This window comes from Asterias rubens, chromosome 9 (genome assembly GCF_902459465.1).
Source record: "Asterias rubens chromosome 9, eAstRub1.3, whole genome shotgun sequence".
NCBI classification, from domain to species: Eukaryota; Metazoa; Echinodermata; class Asteroidea; order Forcipulatida; family Asteriidae; genus Asterias; species Asterias rubens.
The window spans coordinates 13,796,264-13,817,085 of record NC_047070.1 but is presented as its reverse complement, the minus strand read 5'-3'; the positions used below and the strand labels follow the sequence as shown (position 1 = coordinate 13,817,085).

The 20,822-nt window shown below is 38.5% G+C and overlaps 2 protein-coding genes across 2 annotated transcripts; both read right to left on the bottom strand.

Moving 5' to 3' along the window:
* Positions 1-1,154: 1,154 nt before the first annotated feature.
* Positions 1,155-12,036, bottom strand: LOC117294285 (fibrinogen C domain-containing protein 1-A-like). Its single transcript, XM_033776645.1, has 9 exons — positions 12,011-12,036; positions 11,785-11,864; positions 10,387-10,489; positions 7,214-7,499; positions 4,579-4,660; positions 3,608-3,750; positions 2,617-2,804; positions 2,269-2,348; positions 1,155-1,429 (listed from the first exon to the last, which is right to left on the bottom strand). The coding sequence occupies exons 1-9, from the start codon at positions 12,034-12,036 to the stop codon at positions 1,155-1,157; spliced, it is 1,263 nt and encodes a 420-aa protein (XP_033632536.1).
* Positions 12,037-12,807: 771 nt separating this feature from the next.
* On the bottom strand, positions 12,808-15,094 carry LOC117294284 (fibrinogen C domain-containing protein 1-A-like). Its single transcript, XM_033776644.1, has 4 exons — positions 15,073-15,094; positions 14,177-14,361; positions 13,973-14,052; positions 12,808-13,073 (listed from the first exon to the last, which is right to left on the bottom strand). Exons 2-4 carry the CDS (start codon positions 14,359-14,361, stop codon positions 12,808-12,810), a joined length of 531 nt encoding a protein of 176 aa, XP_033632535.1. The 5' UTR covers positions 15,073-15,094.
* Between the last annotated feature and the right edge of the window lie 5,728 nt (positions 15,095-20,822).

Sequence of the window (20,822 nt, the reverse complement as noted above, 5' to 3'; positions counted from 1 at the left end):
ATAATAGTACACCAGGCCACATAATTGATCACCAAATTGGAAACATTTGACAATGATCAACGACGTAGAAAATTCTTGTATTCTCTATTAGTTTTAAACAAATATTTTGAAAAACAAAATGAGCAACCTAAATGAGTGTCTAGACGCGTTGTTTGTCGATCATTTTGTGTATCTTCTTGCATGCACAAGTTCAAGGTTGAATAGAGCGCCTCTCTAATTAGCTGTTAGGAGTAAATATTGGATACTTATTTATCCATTGATCGGGTGCTTCTTGCTCCTGGTTAACAGTTCAATGCGATTTGAATCAGTGGCGTGAAATAGACACTTTTATTTAGAGAAGGGGTTCCACAGTGGATGATAAAATTGTCTTTAAACGCAGGGTTTACTTTTGAATTGTCAAAGACCAGTCTCCTCACTTGGTGTATCCCAACATCCCATACGCATCAAATAACAAACCTGTGAACATTTGGGCTCAATTCATCTATTGGTAAAGCTTCACTCTATGGAAAGGATGGTTCGCTTCCCTGGCATACGTTATGACCAAAGATTTCACAAAACAGTGAGTCGGATTTCGTAAACAAAAAAATCGTGACACGGATTATTCGATCAATAAATTATTTGATTGATTGATTGTTTGATTAGTTAGGTGTTTTTTGGGGGGTATTCAAAGTTCATTTGTTCTCACCATAATTTTAAACAATTTCTATTAAATAAAAACAAGTAAAAAGTGATGCTTTAAAGCATTAATTGGCCTCGTATTGCAAAATGGCAGTTGTCTTCACCCCAGTTGTTTTACATTTCCCTTCCTCTTATCTACGCGTATTGACATTTTGCAGAATTAAATAGCAAACATACAAAATTAACATTGCCTAACTTTTAACGATTGTCTTCCTTTGTGCATCTTTTGATTAAAAAAATGTAAATAAATCGACGGTCTTTCATACTTAACATTTTTGAAATTTTAGCAGAAAAAATAAAACATGTTAAGTTGCTTTTCTTTTTCGGCGATCATCCTCCACGGTCCGGTTGAAGCATGGTCCACCCTCAAAACATAACTTGACGTCACAATTCGTGTGATCGAACTGTTAAATTTTTGTTTTCGCATTGGAGATATCAAAAATGTCAATGCACTTGAACAGTTTCCAGGTTGTTAATCAGTAAATATCCTCATGACCGGCACTCTGCGGTTTTATTTTCATGTCCACATCTCTTAACGAAAAACGATTTCCAGTCCAACTTTCCCAAGTAACTCCTTTTTCATTGATACCCAGGTTTCTGTAACTCCGATAGGGCCCGTTTAAGTTGGAGGTTTGGCAATCGTTGTACCACCACGCTCCATGGTAGATCACTGCGCAGTTGCCATTGGCATTGTCGTTGTCATTGTCATATGTTGACCATGGCATTCCATTGTGCTCTATCATCGAGTCACCTGGAATTTAAGGACCCGGTAAATCAATTTTGACAATTTTTTTCGTTAACCATAAATAATAAATGTATTATGAAATTACCATATCAAATTCCCCTTTTTGTCTCCCAACAACTCAAAGCTCTACGACATTAAAAAACGCGGTCCTGACGATTCTGAAGAAGGAAGATGCTGCATTGTTTTATTTTAGCCAAATCGGTTTGGACGATTGTGAAGTCTCCCCAACTTTCTTTTACTACCAAATAAAAAGTTGCCCAAAAAATCATGCAAAAGTTAGTGTGAAACGGGTTGAACACATACAAGGCAAGCTATGACATGACTTAGTATCCATTGATGTGTTTTTTCCCTTTTACTTATTTCACCGTCCGCTATTTTTTGGAGCCATACAATTTGTTTTACCAAATGGCGGACTGTGTTAGTTCAGAAAGTAACAAAAAAAAACTAATTATGAGGCACATTTTATGTGAATCGTTACATTGTACTTTTACATCATCTTTCACACCAAATTAATTCATGTAGCCTAAAAGCGTCGGAGGCAACGCGGTCTTTGCAGAATTCAAGCTTGTATAAAACGATAGAAAGTAAGTTTCCCGCGGTCGTTCTCAACCATGTTGTTATATATTCAACACCAACGTCGAATGAGTTGGTGTCCTTTTTTCAATCTTTAAAGTCGTGGCCCAGGCCCCACACAGGCGGTCAAGGGTCATAACCCCGCCCGACTTCTCGTTTATGCTTTAAACGGACCGCGTACCTGCATGCTCATTGGGGGCGGAGCACCTCTGCCCCCTCCATTAACAGCTTTAAAAAAAATAAAAAATAAAATAAAAATTATGATATAATACCTGCTTGTGTGGCACCGGTAAATGTACCAATCGTCAAGGTGTAATTGTCCTTCTCGTCAGATACATGGAAACTATCGTACCTAAAGAAAGAAAAACAATTATAACCATAACAATCTCAATCGAACAGCATAACTGGTTTAAAGATGAAGTGTGAAAATCTAACTCTGACTTGGATTTTAAGATCATATGATCCGTGGCGTAACTAAGGGAGTGGGGCACAAGGGGTCATGTTTTTAAGTGCCCCTGCCTAGAAAATATGTGCCCCCCCCCCCTTGTGCCCGTAAAAAATTAATACGCCGCTCCATTTATTTATCTATATATATAGGTAAATAAAACACAAATTCTTACATAGCATATGTCCAGTAATTATTATCAAACAAGAGCACTACTCGAAGTTGATAGACATCTTGGCTCGTCAAAAGATGAATATTCTCCAACCCCAACCAAAACTCCCCGTACAGATTCCCAAATCCAGTTTTGTACTCGGTCCAGCTACGATAAAACTCAACGTTGCCATCTTCACGGTTCTGGATTTTCTGCAAGATTAAGGAAAATATCATCTTTTTTTTACGAGTGTGAAAACTGGTTTCATCTACCTGTGTATGGATATGTCTCCTTTAAAAACCTTTGGAATGTTAAACTTTCGTATTCAAAACTTTAAGAGTTATTAGAAATTAACGTTTACTTTAAATAAAAAGGTAACCATGTCTGATGTAAATGCAAATCAACAAGTGACATGCGACACCAACCGCAACACAAATAAAAAGATACTGAACGGGTTTCATTGCAGCTGTCAATGATAGACTGAAATAAGTTGCATTTTAAATAGTAAAAACATGGTATGGGTCAAACATTTAACTCATAACATAAAGAATCTTGTTCCTGTTTTCAGTGTTCATTTCCTTTTTTCTGTTTTTCTTTTCACGTACGAGACAAAGATTGGGGCACGTAGACCCAAATGGCCGTCAATTTTTAGGCAATTTTTTATTTGGGGTTCACTGTTGAGTCAAGTGTCTGTACATTTACCTCTATCAAGAATAATATACGAATATAAATATTTATCTTTCGTATTTCGCCTGTATATTGTAATACTTTTCAGAGTTGTTTATATTATATTTCCATGTATTTTTGTAAATGGTTAATTTTTAGCGTAATTTGTATATAACATAATATTTTTAGACACGCAAAACCAAAGCGAATTTCACTGTACTAATATTTGTTTTTTTACAAGTGACAATAAAACATTATTCTATTCTATTCTAAAGACAGGACTTTTGAAATTTGAAATTTCTCGACAAATCGGTGATGATTTTTTTAAAAGTTTTTGTTGTACACAAACCGTCCATCCTCCGCCACCGTAATGGTCCATTTGGCAGTATACATCAAGTCCCGCCGACCTGCCTTTGACATAGATGGTGTAGATACCGCTTGATCTTTGCCCATTCTGGAAATGGTCCCAGCAATCCTTGGGTCTTGGATCAGCTGTTGAGCGGCAAACAAACAAATGATTTGTTTTTTTAAATAATTGATGACAAATACACTGAAGGGAAAGAGTGTCAAAGACAGATAAAATTAATTCCCTCTTGGTGCAAAGTATATAATTAAAAAGGCATCTGATTTTTCCTGATTTTTTGTGAAACAACCTTTTTATTTAAATTCATTTTGGTTTTTACCCATATACACCGATGTATGTTAGCACTGATACACAGTGCTTATAACCCGAGATATATGAACAAAATCACAGGCATATTACTCGGGTGGGATTCGAATCCACGACCTTTGCATTTCCAGATCAGTGTCATACCAACTAAACCAGCGAGATCGCCGGTAGCTAGAGGCAGTTCGAATCCCATGTTTTAGAAGCGGGTACTGAAAACGATTTAATAGATGCTAAATTTAAATCGGGGATAAATAATGTTTTTTTAAATGTTTTTTTACCCATATACACCGATGTGTTTAAACACGTTATACTTAGTACTTACCCGAGTTCTGGAAAAGAATCACAGGCATATTACTCGATGGGATTCGAACCCTCGACCTTTGCAATTCTATTATATTTGTTTACTAAAGTTCTTTTTGAAACAATCCGGGCTTTGATTTGGGATCGGCTTTTGGCTCCATCAGTAATTTGTAAAAAGGTGCACTTTCGATGCGGGTTTCAAAACAAGTCGGGGTCAGAGCTTTTGCCGTCAAGTTTGAATTGTGCATTTATTGCAATAAATCCCTTCCGACCCCACATAGCAACTACAAACTAAAATTCTAATGTAGTAGGTGACATGTGTCACTGTGTGCTCATAATCGAAGACCTACCAGTAGTTGAGTGCAGTGTCTCATGTGTCAGAGTTCTAGTTGTTGATGCTTCGGTTGCCATGAGAACAGGAGCTGCCTTTGTCTGTCAGAAAAAAAATACATGATGTTTGTACCTTAATCAGGGCCGCTTTCTTTAAAGGTAAAGTGTCATAAGTTGATTTTGGACACATAATGCCTTATTACAGGAAAAGTTATAAATAAGGGTGCAATGAAGGAAACGTTTTGAGGTTTAAGCTGGTGTCACAGTGAAATAACAGCGGGTACCAGCCGCATCGAATCGCTGCAGTATTCCCGAACGGAAATCTTTGATACGGTTCACGCTCGAAATTAAGTTGACAATGAGATAAACCAAAATAAGGAAGTCAATAAGTTCTCATACACATAAAGGGAAATATGAAGAAGTAGCTCAAAACATATAGGGGCCTACCTACAACAAAAAAATTCATTCATGGGACCTTTAAGATGAAATGTCAACATACTAATTGTGACTTCACATTTACTTTTTTGAAGTATCTAAAAGGAAAGTTCGAAATAAGTCTCCGATTAACTATGGCATACGAATATAGTTAACCAATTGGTTTTTTGATTTTAGAGATGACGCCCAAAGTACGAGAGAGCAATGCGATTACCAGAATCGGCTTTTCCATTGAGCTCAATCGGTCGTCGAAGTTGCGAGATAATAATGAAAGAAAAAAAACCCATTGTCACAAGAAGTTGTGTGCGTTTAGATGGTTGATTTCGAGACCTCGAAATCTAATTCTGAGGTCTCGAAATCAATTCGTCGAAAAGTATTCCACTTCAGAGGGAGGCGTTTCTCACAGTGTTTTATACTATCAACCTCTACCCATTACTTGTTACCAAGTAAGGTTTTATGCTAATAATTATTTTGAGTAATTACCAATAGTGTCCACTGCCTTTAAAAGACTTATTAATAAAAAATTGAAACGAGGACAGAGAGAAGTATTACCACAATTAAATTTTGACCTTAAAGTGGACTTTCGTGGAACACATTTTAAAGATGTGAAAGTATACCTTTAACATAAGCGGCTGAATTTGTTTTCGTTATTAAGAAACACCAGGTCACATGTATTGAACCCAACATGGGTTTTTAATGAAAGCACCAACGTTCTGAATATAGTTTTCTATCAATAGTTGACCTCCAAAAATAGGTGGGTAATGTAATTATTATTTGGCCTGAAAAAAAATGGGGGAAAATTAAACCGCCTTTTGTTACCCCCGCCCTGAATTTGAGAATGAGCCACGAGCCAGGAAAATAAATGAGGCTAAACCAGCACCAATTTATGGGGAAATTGGTAAAGACCTTGGAACAATCCATTTGCATGGAAGGGGTGTCGGCAAAAACATGATAAATTGATAACCCAAGTCTACAACCCCCCCCCCCCCCCACCCCACTCAACCTACTGTGGACCCCGATGCGGGCATTGGGGGTCAGACCTGATTATCGATCATCATGACCCAGATAATGTATGATGATGACCAAGGAACTGGTCAAACGGTCACACAGTTTAAAGAGACACTGGACACCTTTGGTAATATTTGTCAAAGACCAGTCTTCTCACTTGGTGTATCTCAACTTATGCATAAATTAACAAACCTGTGCAAATTTAAACTCAATTGGTCGACGAAGTTGCAAGAGAACACAGCTGCCTTGAATTCGAGAGCTCAGCAAAGGTATCGATTTCAATTCTAGTGAGAAACTACTTCTTACTTCAGAGGGAGCCATTTCTCACGATGTTTTACACTATCAACAGCTCTCCATTACTCGTTACCAAGTAATTTTTTAAGCTAACTCTCATGAATAGATTTCAGTGCATTTAAGTGAAGTCACATTTTCTGGGTCAGCCATAACCAGAAATATTTCATGCCCAATGTGACCCGGAACCCGAGTCAAATCTAATCCTGGAATTATTAAAATGTGTAAATGGACTTTGTGTAACATGCACTTTGCAGACATTCAGTTTTGTTTAACATTTAAAGACACTGGACACATTTTTGGTAATTGTCAAAAACAAGTTGTCGAAGTTGCGAGAGAACACCCTTGTCACACGAAGCTGTGTGCTTTCAGATGCTTGATTTCGGGACCTCAAAATATAATTCTGAGGTCTCGAAGCTCGAACTCAAATTCAAATATTATAGTGGAAAATTACTTCTTTCTCAAAAACTTCGTTACTTCAGAGGGAGCCGTTTCTCACAATGTTTTCTCAACAGCTCTCCATTACTCGCTACCAAGTACAGCTTTATGCTAATATTATTTTGAGTAATTACCAATAATGTAATGCTTCTCTTCAAATGGTTTAATATTTTCATAGGTTATTTAGAGCGCACAAATTAAATTCAAGTTTACAAAATCACCAATTGTGGCCGACAGAATATTTAAATTCGGTATATACACTATTTGAGCTATCATAAATTGATCATTAAAGTGTATCATAAGTGACTACAACCTCACGAAAGAGTTTAAGAACCTTATATGATTTGGAGTCGCCGCAACTATTTTTGTTTGTTTGTGATAAAGATTTTTTCGGGCGCTCAATGTAACTTGTTTTCAGTGAACGAAAATATTTCGAGAAAAAATAAATACTTATGGAAATAGCAACGAAACTATTAATCTGACCTTGGTCTCCAGCTCGTAGTACATCCATCCAGACTCCTCCTTTACATCTCTGGGGTACTCGGTCTTCGTACCATCAATCAGCTCGCATATACCCGATACATCCTTGTAATTCACGGCAACACATTCCGGTTCGCGGAGGCAGTTGGCCAAGCATCTTGCAGGCGATCTAACTCGTTTTAGACTCCGAAGTAGATGGTTCTTGAGAGCAATGTTGGATCCAGCGGATTGGGAAAACCCAGAGGAACGCGAGAGTACTTGAGCGTGAGACTGGGTAAAAAAGTACAAGCTGAGAAAAACAGCAAGAACACAAATCTTCCGCAATTCAAAACAGTTCATTTTGGTAATAACTCCCTAAAATTGTTTGAATTCGTCACGAAAGAAAAGTTGACAAAACAATGAAGCGTCAACCCCCGTCAAAACCGATTGCAAAACTGATTGCAACGTTTTGTATAAAGTGACGCCAACTGAACCAGTTATGATCTGACGATTGCAATAAACCGATTTCATGTTAAACCGCTCATTACAAGCCGCGCACTCTCTTTACATTCCTGTCAGAAATAAAAACTAGTTACTTGTTTTAAAAGTTCGATGTTTTAGTTGGGTATTTTCTGGTTTTTTTATTATTCTCTTTTGAAACAGTTTATGAGGTTACAGCAATTTTTTTGTAAATAGTGTTACTGTTTTGAGCCACAGTCAAGCAATTAAGGAATTACTCAAATAAAAACCATAACATTGGAACGACACGAATATTGGCAATGAGCAACAAGATCACACATCACCTTTTTTTTACTCGAAACGTTCAGTTGATGACTAAACAAAACCAAAGCACAATAATTTTTTTCGGTTTTATCGACTATTTCGTCTAACTGACAATTACACGCTGAAGGGCGAAGAGGGCACTTTGTTGTTAGCATAGTGAGCATCGTGTAATCTTGTCATTAATGCATCTGTGATTCTTGACCCCCCCCCCCCCCCAATATTAAATGTCCCCTCAATTTGGCCTAATATTGCACCACGCATGCAGGGCACCTATAATTTTCCCGGTCACTTAAGCTGGCCCGGACCCCACGTCGTATTGGCTTCACGCACGAATGCTCTTTTGTTGGCAGATTTGCATCCCCCTTTAAGTAAAAGAAGACTTTCATGCTACTTCGCTTTGCTCACACGCATGAAAAGCAGTTTCTTTCTTAAGGACAATACGAAAAATAATACAAAGAAGCACATTCTTTTGTTTCTTATGCAATTTATTAATATTAAAGCATGGGAAAATTGCCGCTTATGGCAGATATGAACCAACACAAAGATATTCTCGGGGGTTAATGGTTTCTTTTTATTTACCTCGAAAAAGATTACGGTCCGCAGTACCCATTTTGTAGACATCTTGTACTTTTCTGCCCTGGATTGTTGGTCTTTTGCGTTTCCTGGCCTCTATAAGCTTTGGGGATATGCCTCGGCAACTGTCCTTCTTCATGTGCTGCTTGAGTCCGCTATCTTTATCTTTCTTTTACTTGTTGCCAGTATAAAAAGGTTTGCGGTAACACCATGTAATGACTATCTCTAATGAGTTGGGGTGGTTCTGAAAAGAACCGTTGGTTTCAACCCGACGTTTCGATCAGTATGCTCTGATCGTCTTCTGCTCTGAATTGATAAAACATGTCGTTTCAGCTTGAAACACGATGTTTATTAAATTAGATAATTAATGAGCAGCTGGCTACAGACAAAAAGCAATGACAACAGTTATATAGCTTTATAAGCATTAGCGCTAACACCATGTGTGTATCCTCTGGGTAGGTAGATTGTGCTTGATTAAGAACTTCAATTGCTTTTTATTTTACTACAACAGAGTAGGGCATTCGGGGGACTTCTCTAAAAAAAAGTGTCTTGCTTTTTAACTATACTACCTGGGCGGAAATCGAGCGGGACATTTGCCTTTAGGGACTTGTTTAGGGCTACATTTAGGTTCAGGCGACATTTGAGTGCAGGTTTGGGGCTACATTTAGGTTCAGGCGACATTTAGATGCAGGTTTGGGGCTACATTTAGGTCCGGGCGACATTTATGTACAGATTTGGGGCTACATTTAGGTTCGGGCGACATTAAGATACAGGTTTGGGGCTTCATTTAGGTCAGGCTACATTTAGAGCTCTGGCTACATTTAGGGGCGGCACAATGAATAAAGTTTAGCGGTGCTATGAAATAAATAAATAACGTTAAGGTAGAAGTTGTAGTCACATGGCACAATATACATAAACTAAAACCGTAAGCATTACTGAAACTAGCTAAAGTGTGTTTTAAAACGCGACGCTCTGAAAGGTTTAAACGATAACATTAGTTCAATAAATCTATAATACTTAACTACCCTTGATTTGAAATCTAGTGAAACAGACTTTGAGTGCAGTTAATTTAAATCAAAAATATTGTTCAATGACATTTACTTTCGACAAATTCTGGCCTTCATTTGGCTCGAGCCTTGGCCAAAACAAACTGATGTTGTACAAGTGTACAACTTGAGTTGTCACCAAACTTGTCAATTTTTGTTTCCTCTGTGAACCTGTGTTTTTAAGAAAGGGACACTTCCAAATCGCTTGGAAAGTAAACCATCCGATAAAGACAGTGGACACTATTGGTGATTGTCAATAACTAGTCTTCACAGTTGGTTTATCTCAACATATGCATACAATAACAAACCTGTGAAAATTTGAGTCCAATCGGTCGTCGAAGTTGTGAGATAATAATGCCAGAAAAACACCCTTGTCACACGAAGTATAATGCCAGAAAAACACCCTTGTCACACGAAGTTGGGTGCTTTCTGATGCTTGATTTCGAGACCTCAAATTCTAAACTTGAGGTGTCGAAATCAAATTCTTGGAAAGTTACTTCTTTCTCGAAAACTACATTACTTCAGAGGGAGCTGTTTCTCACAATGGTTTATACTATCAACCTCTCCCCATTACTCGTAATCAAGAAAGGTTTCATGCTAATAATTATTTTTAGTAATTACCAATAATGTTGGTGTTAGTTACCGGCACTCAATGGTTTTATTTTCATGTCCATTTCTTCCAATGACTTATCATTTCCAGCCCAACTTTCCCAAGTAACTCCTTTTTCATTGCTACCCAGGTTTCTGTAACTCCGATAGGGCCCGTTTAAGTTAGAGGTTTGGCAATCGTTGTACCACCACGCTCCATGGTAGATCACTGCGCAGTTGCCCTCGGCATTGTCGTTGTCATTGTCATATGTTGACCATGGCATTCCATTGTGCTCTATCATCGAGTCACCTGGAAATATGACAACAACTTTTTAGTTGAGGGATCGTTATTTTCGGAATAGATCTATCTTGAAAAGTTTGTATATTGTTAATGTAAAATCAATTTGTTGTGAAGTACTATAATTAATTTTCTCTTTACTCAAATGCGGTCCTGACGGTTCTATGAAGATGCCGCGCTGTTTTACTTGAGCCCATTTGGTTGCAACGACTGGGAATTTACCTCAACTTCTGTTGCTTTCTTTTGTTTACAAATACAAATATCCACTAGTGAGTAGGGGTTGGCGACTGTGCATCGCGAAACCTGTGGCGCGCGATTATTTCCCCCTGTTTAATGTTTTTGTAGCCCAACAGCGCATATTCCAAAGCAACCTGTCCTTTTAATTCTCTGCAGAATTGGTGCTGGAATAGAAATTATGATGAAAGTAAGTTAAGACAGAAAGATAGAAAGTAGGTTTCTTCCCCCGGTCGTTCTTATAACCACCTCCATAAATCTCGAATGATTTGGCATTCTCGGGTTCAAGTTGGTATATCTGAAAGGGACACATCGGCTTTGTTGGGCTACTTTGGGCTACTAACTAGGCTAATACCCCGAAAGTCTTCAAGGAATGCAGATTAAGTTTGTTTTGATAAAAACAAAATTAAACGGAGGTCACGTGATCTATTATAACTAATGATGGGTCTAAAAAAGCACGTGATCTTCCAGGTAGTTTACTTATGCAGATTGATGGTTGGGAAAGAAACAAGAAAAAGAAAAATAAATACATGAAAAACATAAAGAACACCCGATTCAAACACAAAGACCCCCCCCCCCCCGAGAATAAAGATGAAAAGAAAAAAAGATAAAACGTATGGGACCCATGCAAAGTCTCCTGGAAACTTAATTAAAGACAATAAGGTTCGCTTGAATTAAAGTGAAGGTACGAAACAGTTGCCCATTACAGTTTATCTGAGTTTATTCGTAATTCTTTAGTCGTACTTATTTGAATTCTCATTTAGCGAAACTGATTGCCTCTTTACGAAATTGAAAGGGAAAAAATCTGCAAAATATCCAGTCGAACCAGCTTTGCTAAATTGAATGATGATTTTGTGTCACGAAAAATGAATGACAATATGCTGAATTGAACACAGTGCTAAAGGAATTTGAATAATTATGGTTTCTGAATTTGAAACGCAGTAACATCTGGAAAGGGCCAAATAGCTTCAAATCGAACGCATGCAAATTAAATTGGCTGCTAATTTGTCGAAATTGATCGAGAAAACCTAAATTAAACAATGACAGTTAGTAAATGTATAAGCATACTATACCTGTTTCTGCTCCACCGGTGAATGTATCAACCGTCAAGGTATAATTGCCATTCTCGTCAGATACATGAAAACTATCGTACCTACAAAAAAAGAGAAATAAACATAACCATATTTCAATCTTAACTGAACAACATACACTATTTTAAGAAGAAATGGTGTTTAATATTGTTGACTTAAAAAAAAAATACAAAAAAGTAAATAAATTCAATAAAACACTACGTCTTACATAGCGTATGTCCAGTAAGAATCCATCGAGAGCCAAACTCGAAGCTGATAGTCATCTTGGGTCGTCAAAAGATGAATATTCTCCAATCCAAGCCAAAACTCTCTCCTCAGATTCCCAAATCCAGTTTTGTACTCGGTCCAGTTACGATAAAACTCAACGTTGCCGCTTTCACGGCGCTGGATTCTCTGCAAGATTAATTTTTTATGGACATGAAAAAATGGCTTTGTGCAAAGAAAAGTTGTTGCATGGTCGAGTGGTTTGGGGCATCCCAGTCACGACACTGTGTGTTGTGTCCTTGAGCAAGACGCTTCACCATAATTACTTCTCTTCATTACTTCTCCTCCCCGTTACTGACATTGTGAATCTGGGCGTTAATAATTGGTGATCGGGTAGAAGTTATCTTCAAGTTATCCACTTTCCTTTTCATAACAAACTCAGCTCTTGACAGAACCTCAACATTTCATTTCAATTTTTTTTAAATCCCTTTGGCAATAGTATTGATTAGTGATTTAATATGATGTATCCTTTACACGTACCGTCCATCCGCCACCGGCGACGTCACTGTCCATTTGGCAGTACACGTCAACTCCCACCGTCTTGCCTTTGACATAGATGGTGTAGATACCGTTTGATCTTTTCCCATTCTGGAAATGGTCCCAGCAATCTTTGGGTTTCGGAAGAGCTGTTGAGGGGCGAACAAAACTTGATAAAGTCGCCTTTAACAACTTTATGTTTTGAATGTGGCGAAATAGAAAGGAAAAGCATGTTAAAGAAAGAAAGATTGATTAATGGGCGTGTTAATTACCGGCACTCAGTGGTCTTATTTTCATGTTAACTTTCATCAATGACTCATGATTTTCGGTCCAACTTTCCCAAGTTATCCCTTTTTCATCACTACCCAGGTATCCGTTCGTCCGATAGGGCCCGTTTAAGTTGGAGGTTTGGCAATCGTTGTACCACCACGCTCCATGGTAGATCACTGCGCAGTTGCCATTGGCATTGTCGTTGTCATTGTCATACGTTGACCATGGCATTCCATTGTGCTCTCTTATCATCGAGTCACCTGAAATAAAGACAAAATAAGCAACAACTTTGTTAGTTTAAGGGGATTAGTTAAAGGCACATGGACACCATTGGTAATTGTCAAAGACAAGTATTCTATCTTAATGTATCTCAACATATGCAGAAAATAACAAACCTGGGAAACAAATTTGGACTCGATTGGTCGTCGAAGTTGCAAGAGAATAACGGACGATAAAACACCCTTGTCGCACAAGTCGTGTGCTTTCAGATGCCTTGAAATCGAGACCTCAGCTGAGATCAGCTGAGGTTCAAATCTTTCAGTGAGAAATTACTTCTTTCTCCCTAACTACGTTACTTCAGAGGGAGCCTTTTCTCACAAGGTTTTATACTACCAACAGTTCCCCATTACTCGTTACCAAGAGAGGTTTTATGCTCACAACTATTTTGAGTAGTTACCAATAGTGTCCAGTGCCTTTATGACCCGGTAGTTCCTGAGTAGATTCTATTTGACTATTTGACCAATTAATTTTCCTTTTTTGTTTCTCAAAACAAATCAAAGCTGCATCGACACGAAAACCGCGATCCTGGCAATTCTTTAAAAGTGCTGCAGTGAATTCGTTCCCTCCTCTTAAGTTTCTTTTTCCAATCAGCAATTGAAATGAGGGGAGTGTTCGAGTGCGAGTTGCGAAGCCCATGGCATAAAACATCCTTGATAAACGCTTTTGTAGCCCAAAGCGCACAATCCGAAGGCAACGTGCCCTTTAGATTATCTGCAGAATTCGTAGCTGTATCAAAATAATTTTTTTGACGAAAGAAAGTTTTTCCCTGGTTCTTTTCAACCATGTGTTAGCGTTAACACCAAATTCGATAGAGTTTGTGTTCTTGTTGTCAAGTTTGCCTTAAGTATTATATTAACAATTGAAATCCATTTACCCTTACCTGCTTTTGTGGAACCGGTAAATGTACCAATCGTCAAGGTGTAATTGTCATTCTCGTCAGATACATGAAAACTATCGTACCTAAAAAGAAAGAAACAATAAGCATATTTAACCTCAGTTGAACAACAAGAAACATTGTAAAATCTTGCTGAGACTTGAATTTAAGTTCATTAAAAAAACTAGTCACTAAAACACTACGTCTTACATAGCGTATGTCCAGTAAGAATCCATCGAGAGCCAAACTCGAAACTGATATTCATCTTGGGTCGTCAAAAGATGAATATTCTCCAATCCCAACCAAAACTCCCCGTACAGATTCCCAAATCCAGTTTTGTACTCGGTCCAGTCACGATAAAACCTAACGTTGCCGCTATCTCGGTTCTGAAGCATCTGCAAGATCGAAGTAAAATATTAGTTTATATGATCAAGAAAACAGGCTTTGTGCCGAGAAGTTGTTTTTTTAATTTAAGTTCTGGCGGATTGGTCATCGGAGTGAGGGTTCGACTCCTTGTCATGTCACTTTGTGCTGTGTCCTTGAATAAGATGATTTACTTAAGTTACTTCTCTTTACACAGGGAAGTATGTACCTGCGAGGGCGAGGGCAGAGGTGTACGAACTAAGGCAACACGTTGCCTTGGATCGGTCGAGTTGGTCTGTGAAAAGCGTTTGTAACCGTGTCAAAAATTTGACTCCCATAAATGGCCGACCATATTTGTCGACGAGGTAAAAGGAAAACCAGGCAATTTCGAGTGATACTAATTTTGTGTGGATCATCATATTCTACTTTTAAAATATCTTTCTGAACATTTGCATTTTATAATAAACGGTTACAAACGCTTTTTACACACCAACTCGACCGATCCAAAGCTGTATACTCCACACGGAGCCCAATGACAAGGGCACCGTTCATGAAAATGAGCTATAAGAAGATCACTTTGTTTTGTATGGGTATCGGTAGGAAAACGTAGCGGCGTTTGAATGCTTTTTCATCCAATTAAACACGTTGTGCATTTCGTTTACATAACATACTTGGCTCAACATTTCAGGACTTGGTTGCAAAAAACGTTGATGGTTTTAAAGAGAGTTTTGTGTGGCACGTACCGTCCATCCACCACCAGCGGTTGGACTGTCCATTTGGCAGTACACATCAAGTCCCGCCGACCTGCCTTCGACATAGATGGTGAAGATACCGCTTGATCTTTGCCCATTCTGGAAATGGTCCCAGCAATCCTTGGGTCTTGGATCAGCTGTTGAGCGGCAAACAAACAAAACGATTAAACATGTTTTTTTTTTTTAAGAATGTGACAAAGTAGAAAGGAAAAAAATGTGATTTGAGCAAGCTTTTGAAATTTTCTAATGAAGTAGATTGCCTGATGTCCCGAGGAAGATGATTTCACATCATTGGTGCTGCAAAAGAAAGAGCCCCCCCCCCCAACTGTGTTTAGTTCTTTGAATGTGAATAAATTAAGTTTTGGAACAGGAACGCAGATTTCTGACAGGTTCTGTGATGGTCTAGAGGTCAGTGAGATATGAAGGGGCTGATGCACTGAGGCAGCGAAACCGGCTCCGCCCCCTCTCCCCATAACGCCGAACTGTGTACAATGTTTTGTTTTCTTCTGACAGCGCCCTCTTTTGATTCTCAACCCATGTTATTACCAATACATCGCACCCATGGGGACACCGGAGTCGAGCTTATAAGCCGTCATTTCAAAAAACGGCCTCAGTTTGATTTGGGCGGTTCTTGGAATCCTAATTCCCGCCTTTCCTTACAGTAATTGCAAACTAAAACATTACACCATCAACACAAAATACGTTTGGACTAATTACATCGTGCCAATAATTATAGGCCTTATATGCGCCATTTTGCGTGCAGGTGACATGTGTCATTGTGTGTTTATAATCAAATACCTACCAGTAGTTGAGGGCAGTGTCTTCTGTGTCTGAGTTCTAGTTGTTGACGCTTCGGTTGCCGTGAGAACAGGAGCTGTCTTTGTCTGCCAGGAAAAAAATCAATTACAGAGCAAGTGATGTCCAAACTTATTAAAGGGCAGCTTTCTTTAAAAGTATGGTGCCGTCAATTGGTTTGTGTCGACATAATGCTAACAGTAAAAAAAAAAAAAAAAAAAGTTTCAGTGTCTTCTTGCTGAGGACACTAAAAACTGATTCGGTATTTTCGAAAGAACGTTGAATTCCCTCGGGTTTATGGCGAGGTGACTGAGGGTATACCAACCACATCTCCGGCTGCAGCATTCACAAGCCAACATAAAACATCTCATACGTTGAAATGAAGTTACCTGAAACTAACCCGCCCACCCCAACTCTGAAATACTTTACAGTTTAAGGTTGACCAAGATCGTGTATTTTTCCCCCAGTAAGATGAGGCCACTTAGCATAATTGGCGTGTTTTACCTACTTTCTCTTACGAGCGCAACCAAGCGCAATCATGAAAGTGAAAAACTCATGCTCTTGAGATGCAAATTAAAATTAAAATGATATAACGATGCTTTAATAACAAACAATTATTATTCTCTATAATTTTATTATAACATACGCACCCAAATCTGGTTCATGTGGTGCCAAACTCATTCATGTGTCAATAATTATTTCATTTATTTTAAATCTTCGGACATAATTCTTGGTTGACAGGGGCCGTCCAGGGTGAGGCAAAAGTTTTAAAAACTGTCATCAAAGCGATGTGCCCTCTCAGACCCCTCCAACAAAATATGACATAGAAATAGGTCAAATTGACACAAAGTCATAGTTAAAATCTACTAATTTGATAACCACGTTTGAGTCATCCGACTGAGTTCTGACCTGTGTCTGAGTTGTTGTTGTTGTTGTTGATGCTTCGGTTGCCATGAGAACAGGAGCTGCCTTTGTTTGTCAGAAAAAAAATAACGATTGACCACTTTTAGCAAGCTTTTAAACTACAGTTTTTAAGATATGTTTGTTGGGGATTTGCAAAAAAAGTAAATTCTTTAGTTTATTGGAGCTATTGGAACATTGGTTATCTAGAGTATCGTCAACTTGTTCTCTGTAAATGTAAAAGCGTGAAAAACACAATTGTTCACATTTCGAGTTGTCCCTCATATGGCTCTTTAAAAGAGTGGTGTTTTTTCACTCTTTTAGAGTGGTTTCACTCCATGCAGGGCAGAGTGACAGTACATGCACGTGTATTGTGTCCATGCGTTGTGCATGCATGCGTTATGTGCTTTAGGTCTTCAATCACTCGACCATTCTGAGTCCGCACCGGCTATGTTCATGATTGGTTGGTTGTGCCCGTGTAAGTAGGTAATACACGCCCGTTTATGCCAAGTGGACTCATGTTTCCTGGAAAAAACCCAAAAGAACTTACGCACCCAGATCTGGGTCAGTTCCCGACCCACGCATGTGTCACTATGATCCAGAACTAGGTCAAGTTGACACATTAGTTAAAATCTACTAACAAATCGATAACCACGTCTGAGTCACCCTGACTGAGTTCTGACCTGGGTCTGAGTTCTAGTTGTTGATGATTCGGTTGCCATGGGAACAGGAGCCGCCTTCGTCTGTCAGAAAAGAAAATGTACAGAGTATGTGCACGTTAGGGGATTAGAAAGTAGATACATACATAACAAATGTGTCCTTATATTATTATGTATGTGTCAATATGAACCAGAATAGGTCAAATTGACACATAATCCTAGTTTAAATCTAACAACAATTTAATAACCACTTTCTGGGTCAGCCTAGACCAGAAATGGGTCATGCCCTCTGTGACCCGGAATCCCAGTAAATTCTTACCCTCGAGTTTTTAAAGAGAACGTTGCCTTGGATCGGTGAAAAGCGTTTGAAACCGTTTGTTATATAAAAATGCATTATGGTTAGAAAGATGTTTTAAAAGTAGAATATAACGATCCATACAAATATGCCTCGAAATTGCATGGGTTTCCTTATACGTCGTGAACTAACACGATACGCCAAAATGGCCGACCGATCAAAGTGGTTTCAACCTCAAGGAGTAACTGCGCGCGAGAACCTAAAACTATTTTTCTGTCGTGATAGTTTGTGTTTCTTTTGTGTAAAATACCCCACAATGGTGCTCCCGTAAGATCATTAAACGTAAGCAAGACATTGACAGGGAACATATAAAGGAACTGCGAGAGAGGAAATAAATTAGTTAACTTTGAGCGAGTCTTGGGTCTCCTTTTTTTATTGTATAATTATATTTTTATCGTTGGCAGGAGTCTGGTTTTACACATCTTTTGATGACAGTTTTTATACTTTTGTTTTAACCTTGACAGCCCCTGTACAACTTGTAACTATTGTATATGTCTCAAGATTTAAAATAAATAAATAAATAACAACGAAATTATTAATCTGACCTTGGTCTCCGCCTCGTAGTACATCCATCCAGACTCCTCCTTTACATCTCCGGGATACTCGGTCTTCGTACCATCAATCAGCTCGCATATACCCGATACATCCTTGTAATTCACGGCAACACATTCCGGTTCGCGGAGGCAGTTGGCCAAGCATCTTGCAGGTGATCTAACTCGTTTTAGACTCCGAAGTAGATGGTTTTTAAGAGCAATGTTGGATCCAAGGGATTTGGAAAACCCAAAGGAACGCGAGAGTACTTCAGCGTGAGACTGAGTAAGAAAGTACAAGCTGAGAACAACAGCAAGAAAACAAATCTTCCCAAACGATTGAGAAATCTGGTAGAAATTCATTTTTGTAATAACTCCATGTAATAACTTGAATTCATTAAGAAAAGAAGAGTTTACAAAACAATGAAGCGTCAACCCCCGTCACGAAATGTCTCGACAAAACCAAATTCAACGTTGTGTAGGTGAAACCCACTGAACCAGTTGTGAACCAACTACTGGCGCACTGAAGATCGCAATTAACTGATTTCGTGTTAACGTCTTGTTACAACCAATCTATCACCCTCTGATACTGTTTTTATATACTAGAATGTTGCTGTTTGGAGCAGCAGTCAGCCTTTAAAGGATTTAAACGACAATACATATTGGCAAAGAGCAACAACGTTACCTTTTTGTCCACTCTCAACACTGAAGTTGTTGAAAGCGACGTAAACTGTCCTCACTCAGTAAATTATCGATTATTTCGTCTAGCTGCCAATAACAAGCTCAAGGGTGAAGCGATCGCTTTGTTATTCTTTGTAAGGATCGCGTTATCGTGTTGTTATTGCTTTTCTGCCTTCTTAGCTTCACGTGTGCAAGGTGTCATGGCAGCTTCAAACAAGTAGGTCAGCTTCTTGTGATTGGGGTGGAGAAAGGGGTTGTGGGTGGGTGGCACTGGATGGCGTGTCAAACTGTGCAATATTTGATAATGTACAGTGTATGTGCGATGTTTCTCGTGTAAAATACCTGCAACAATTTGTAATATATGTGCGATAATTTGCTTATAAACATGTGATAATTTGTAATATATATATGTTTTTGTTTTTTTGTTGTTTATATCTTTGATAATTTTTTATATAATATTATATGCGATCATTTGTATGCAATGTTTTGTGATATACATGCGATAATTTAATATACATGTGCGATGTATGGGTGCGTTCGTTTAGCTTCCCTGGGTCGACCCCGGTGTGTGGCGTTTTTCCCAGGATGAACCTGGGTAATTATCTGCACACGTTCGTCCTGAAAAACGCAACACACCGGGGTCGACCCGGGCTAGCTAATCAAACGCAACCATAGTGTGTGTAAAACGGAATTGTGGGATATGGTATGGCTTCCTGCCCACTTGATTCCCGTATCCTTGATGTTTTTAGATCGGACCAGACTAAGGATGGTATAGTATGGTTCGTTGAGGTGGGCGTACGGGTTTAACTAGACCGATGGTCGGCGAATGAGACTTGATTCGCGTACGGACCGACACCTTAAATACTACACGCCCAACAAGTTGTCTAATAGGCCTGATATCAAGTAAAGCAATTCCCTTATTATTTAATAATAATAATAATTTGCAACTTACAAGAAACTTCAATGGAACAATGCCAGCGGGTTTCGTCGGGCTGTGGCGTGGAGATATGTGTCATTAATTCGTTGACGGATCATACAACTTCAACTCAAAATTGTGAACCAAAAATAACGGAAAGAAGGAAGTCTTGCCGCTGACGCTTCTTGTGCAGGAATGATTAGTCAAGCGCTGCCAATGCAGGATAGCTCTGCGCCACACCCTTAACGCCTCAACGAACTGCAGGTATTCTTTATAAATTGAAGTTACTCATAAGGCAAGGAATTCGGTGAATTAAAACATAGAGCAAGGATTAAAATAGCTACGAAAAAAATGACTAGGTGCTCCAAGTCAGTTGGTTACATTTATTTAATTGAAAGTTTGCAGAAACTGTTGAATTAGTTTAAAACGTCTTTTAATACGATTGGGTGTTTACTGTTTTACTAACATTCGGCCGACCATGCCAACCGAGGCGTTTAATTTTGTATTTATTTTTTATCAAAAAAAGAAAGGTGATGGGCCCCGAAATAGCCAACCGCGTATTCGGAAAATAGAACATATACAGTACAGGGAGGTGACAAAGTTTCGCATTTTGCTCGATTCTAAACGTGAATCCATTATTTTAATCGAACGAATTATAAAATATAAGCCCACAAATACAACTTTTTAGATGATTACATAACAATATAATAACTATTAATGATTTTCAAGCCAAAAAATATATAATAATTACCAAAAAATGAGCCGCAAAATACAAAAATATCAAATATCTCATAAGACTGATACCATAGACACTTCAAATATCGAAGTGTGAGAATTTGGTCCACTTATTAACGGTAAATTAAACACAGTAATAGCTTCGGATGGGACGTAAAGCTGTTGGTCCC

Coding starts and splice junctions, on each gene's coding strand:
- LOC117294284 (XM_033776644.1), bottom strand. CDS start 14,361: ATGCTTCAGAACCGAGATAGCGGCAACGTTAGGTTTTATCGTGACTGG. Junction 14,053..14,176: donor TCTTACTGGACATACGCTAT/GTAAGACGTAGT, acceptor CTTTCTTTTTAG/GTACGATAGTTTTCATGTAT. Junction 13,074..13,972: donor TACCGGTTCCACAAAAGCAG/GTAAGGGTAAAT, acceptor TCTTTATTTCAG/GTGACTCGATGATAAGAGAG.
- LOC117294285 (XM_033776645.1), bottom strand. CDS start 12,036: ATGGATTCTTACTGGACATACGCTAT. Junction 2,805..3,607: donor ACGGTGGCGGAGGATGGACG/GTTTGTGTACAA, acceptor TTAATCTTGCAG/AAAATCCAGAACCGTGAAGA. Junction 2,349..2,616: donor AATTACTGGACATATGCTAT/GTAAGAATTTGT, acceptor TTCTTTCTTTAG/GTACGATAGTTTCCATGTAT.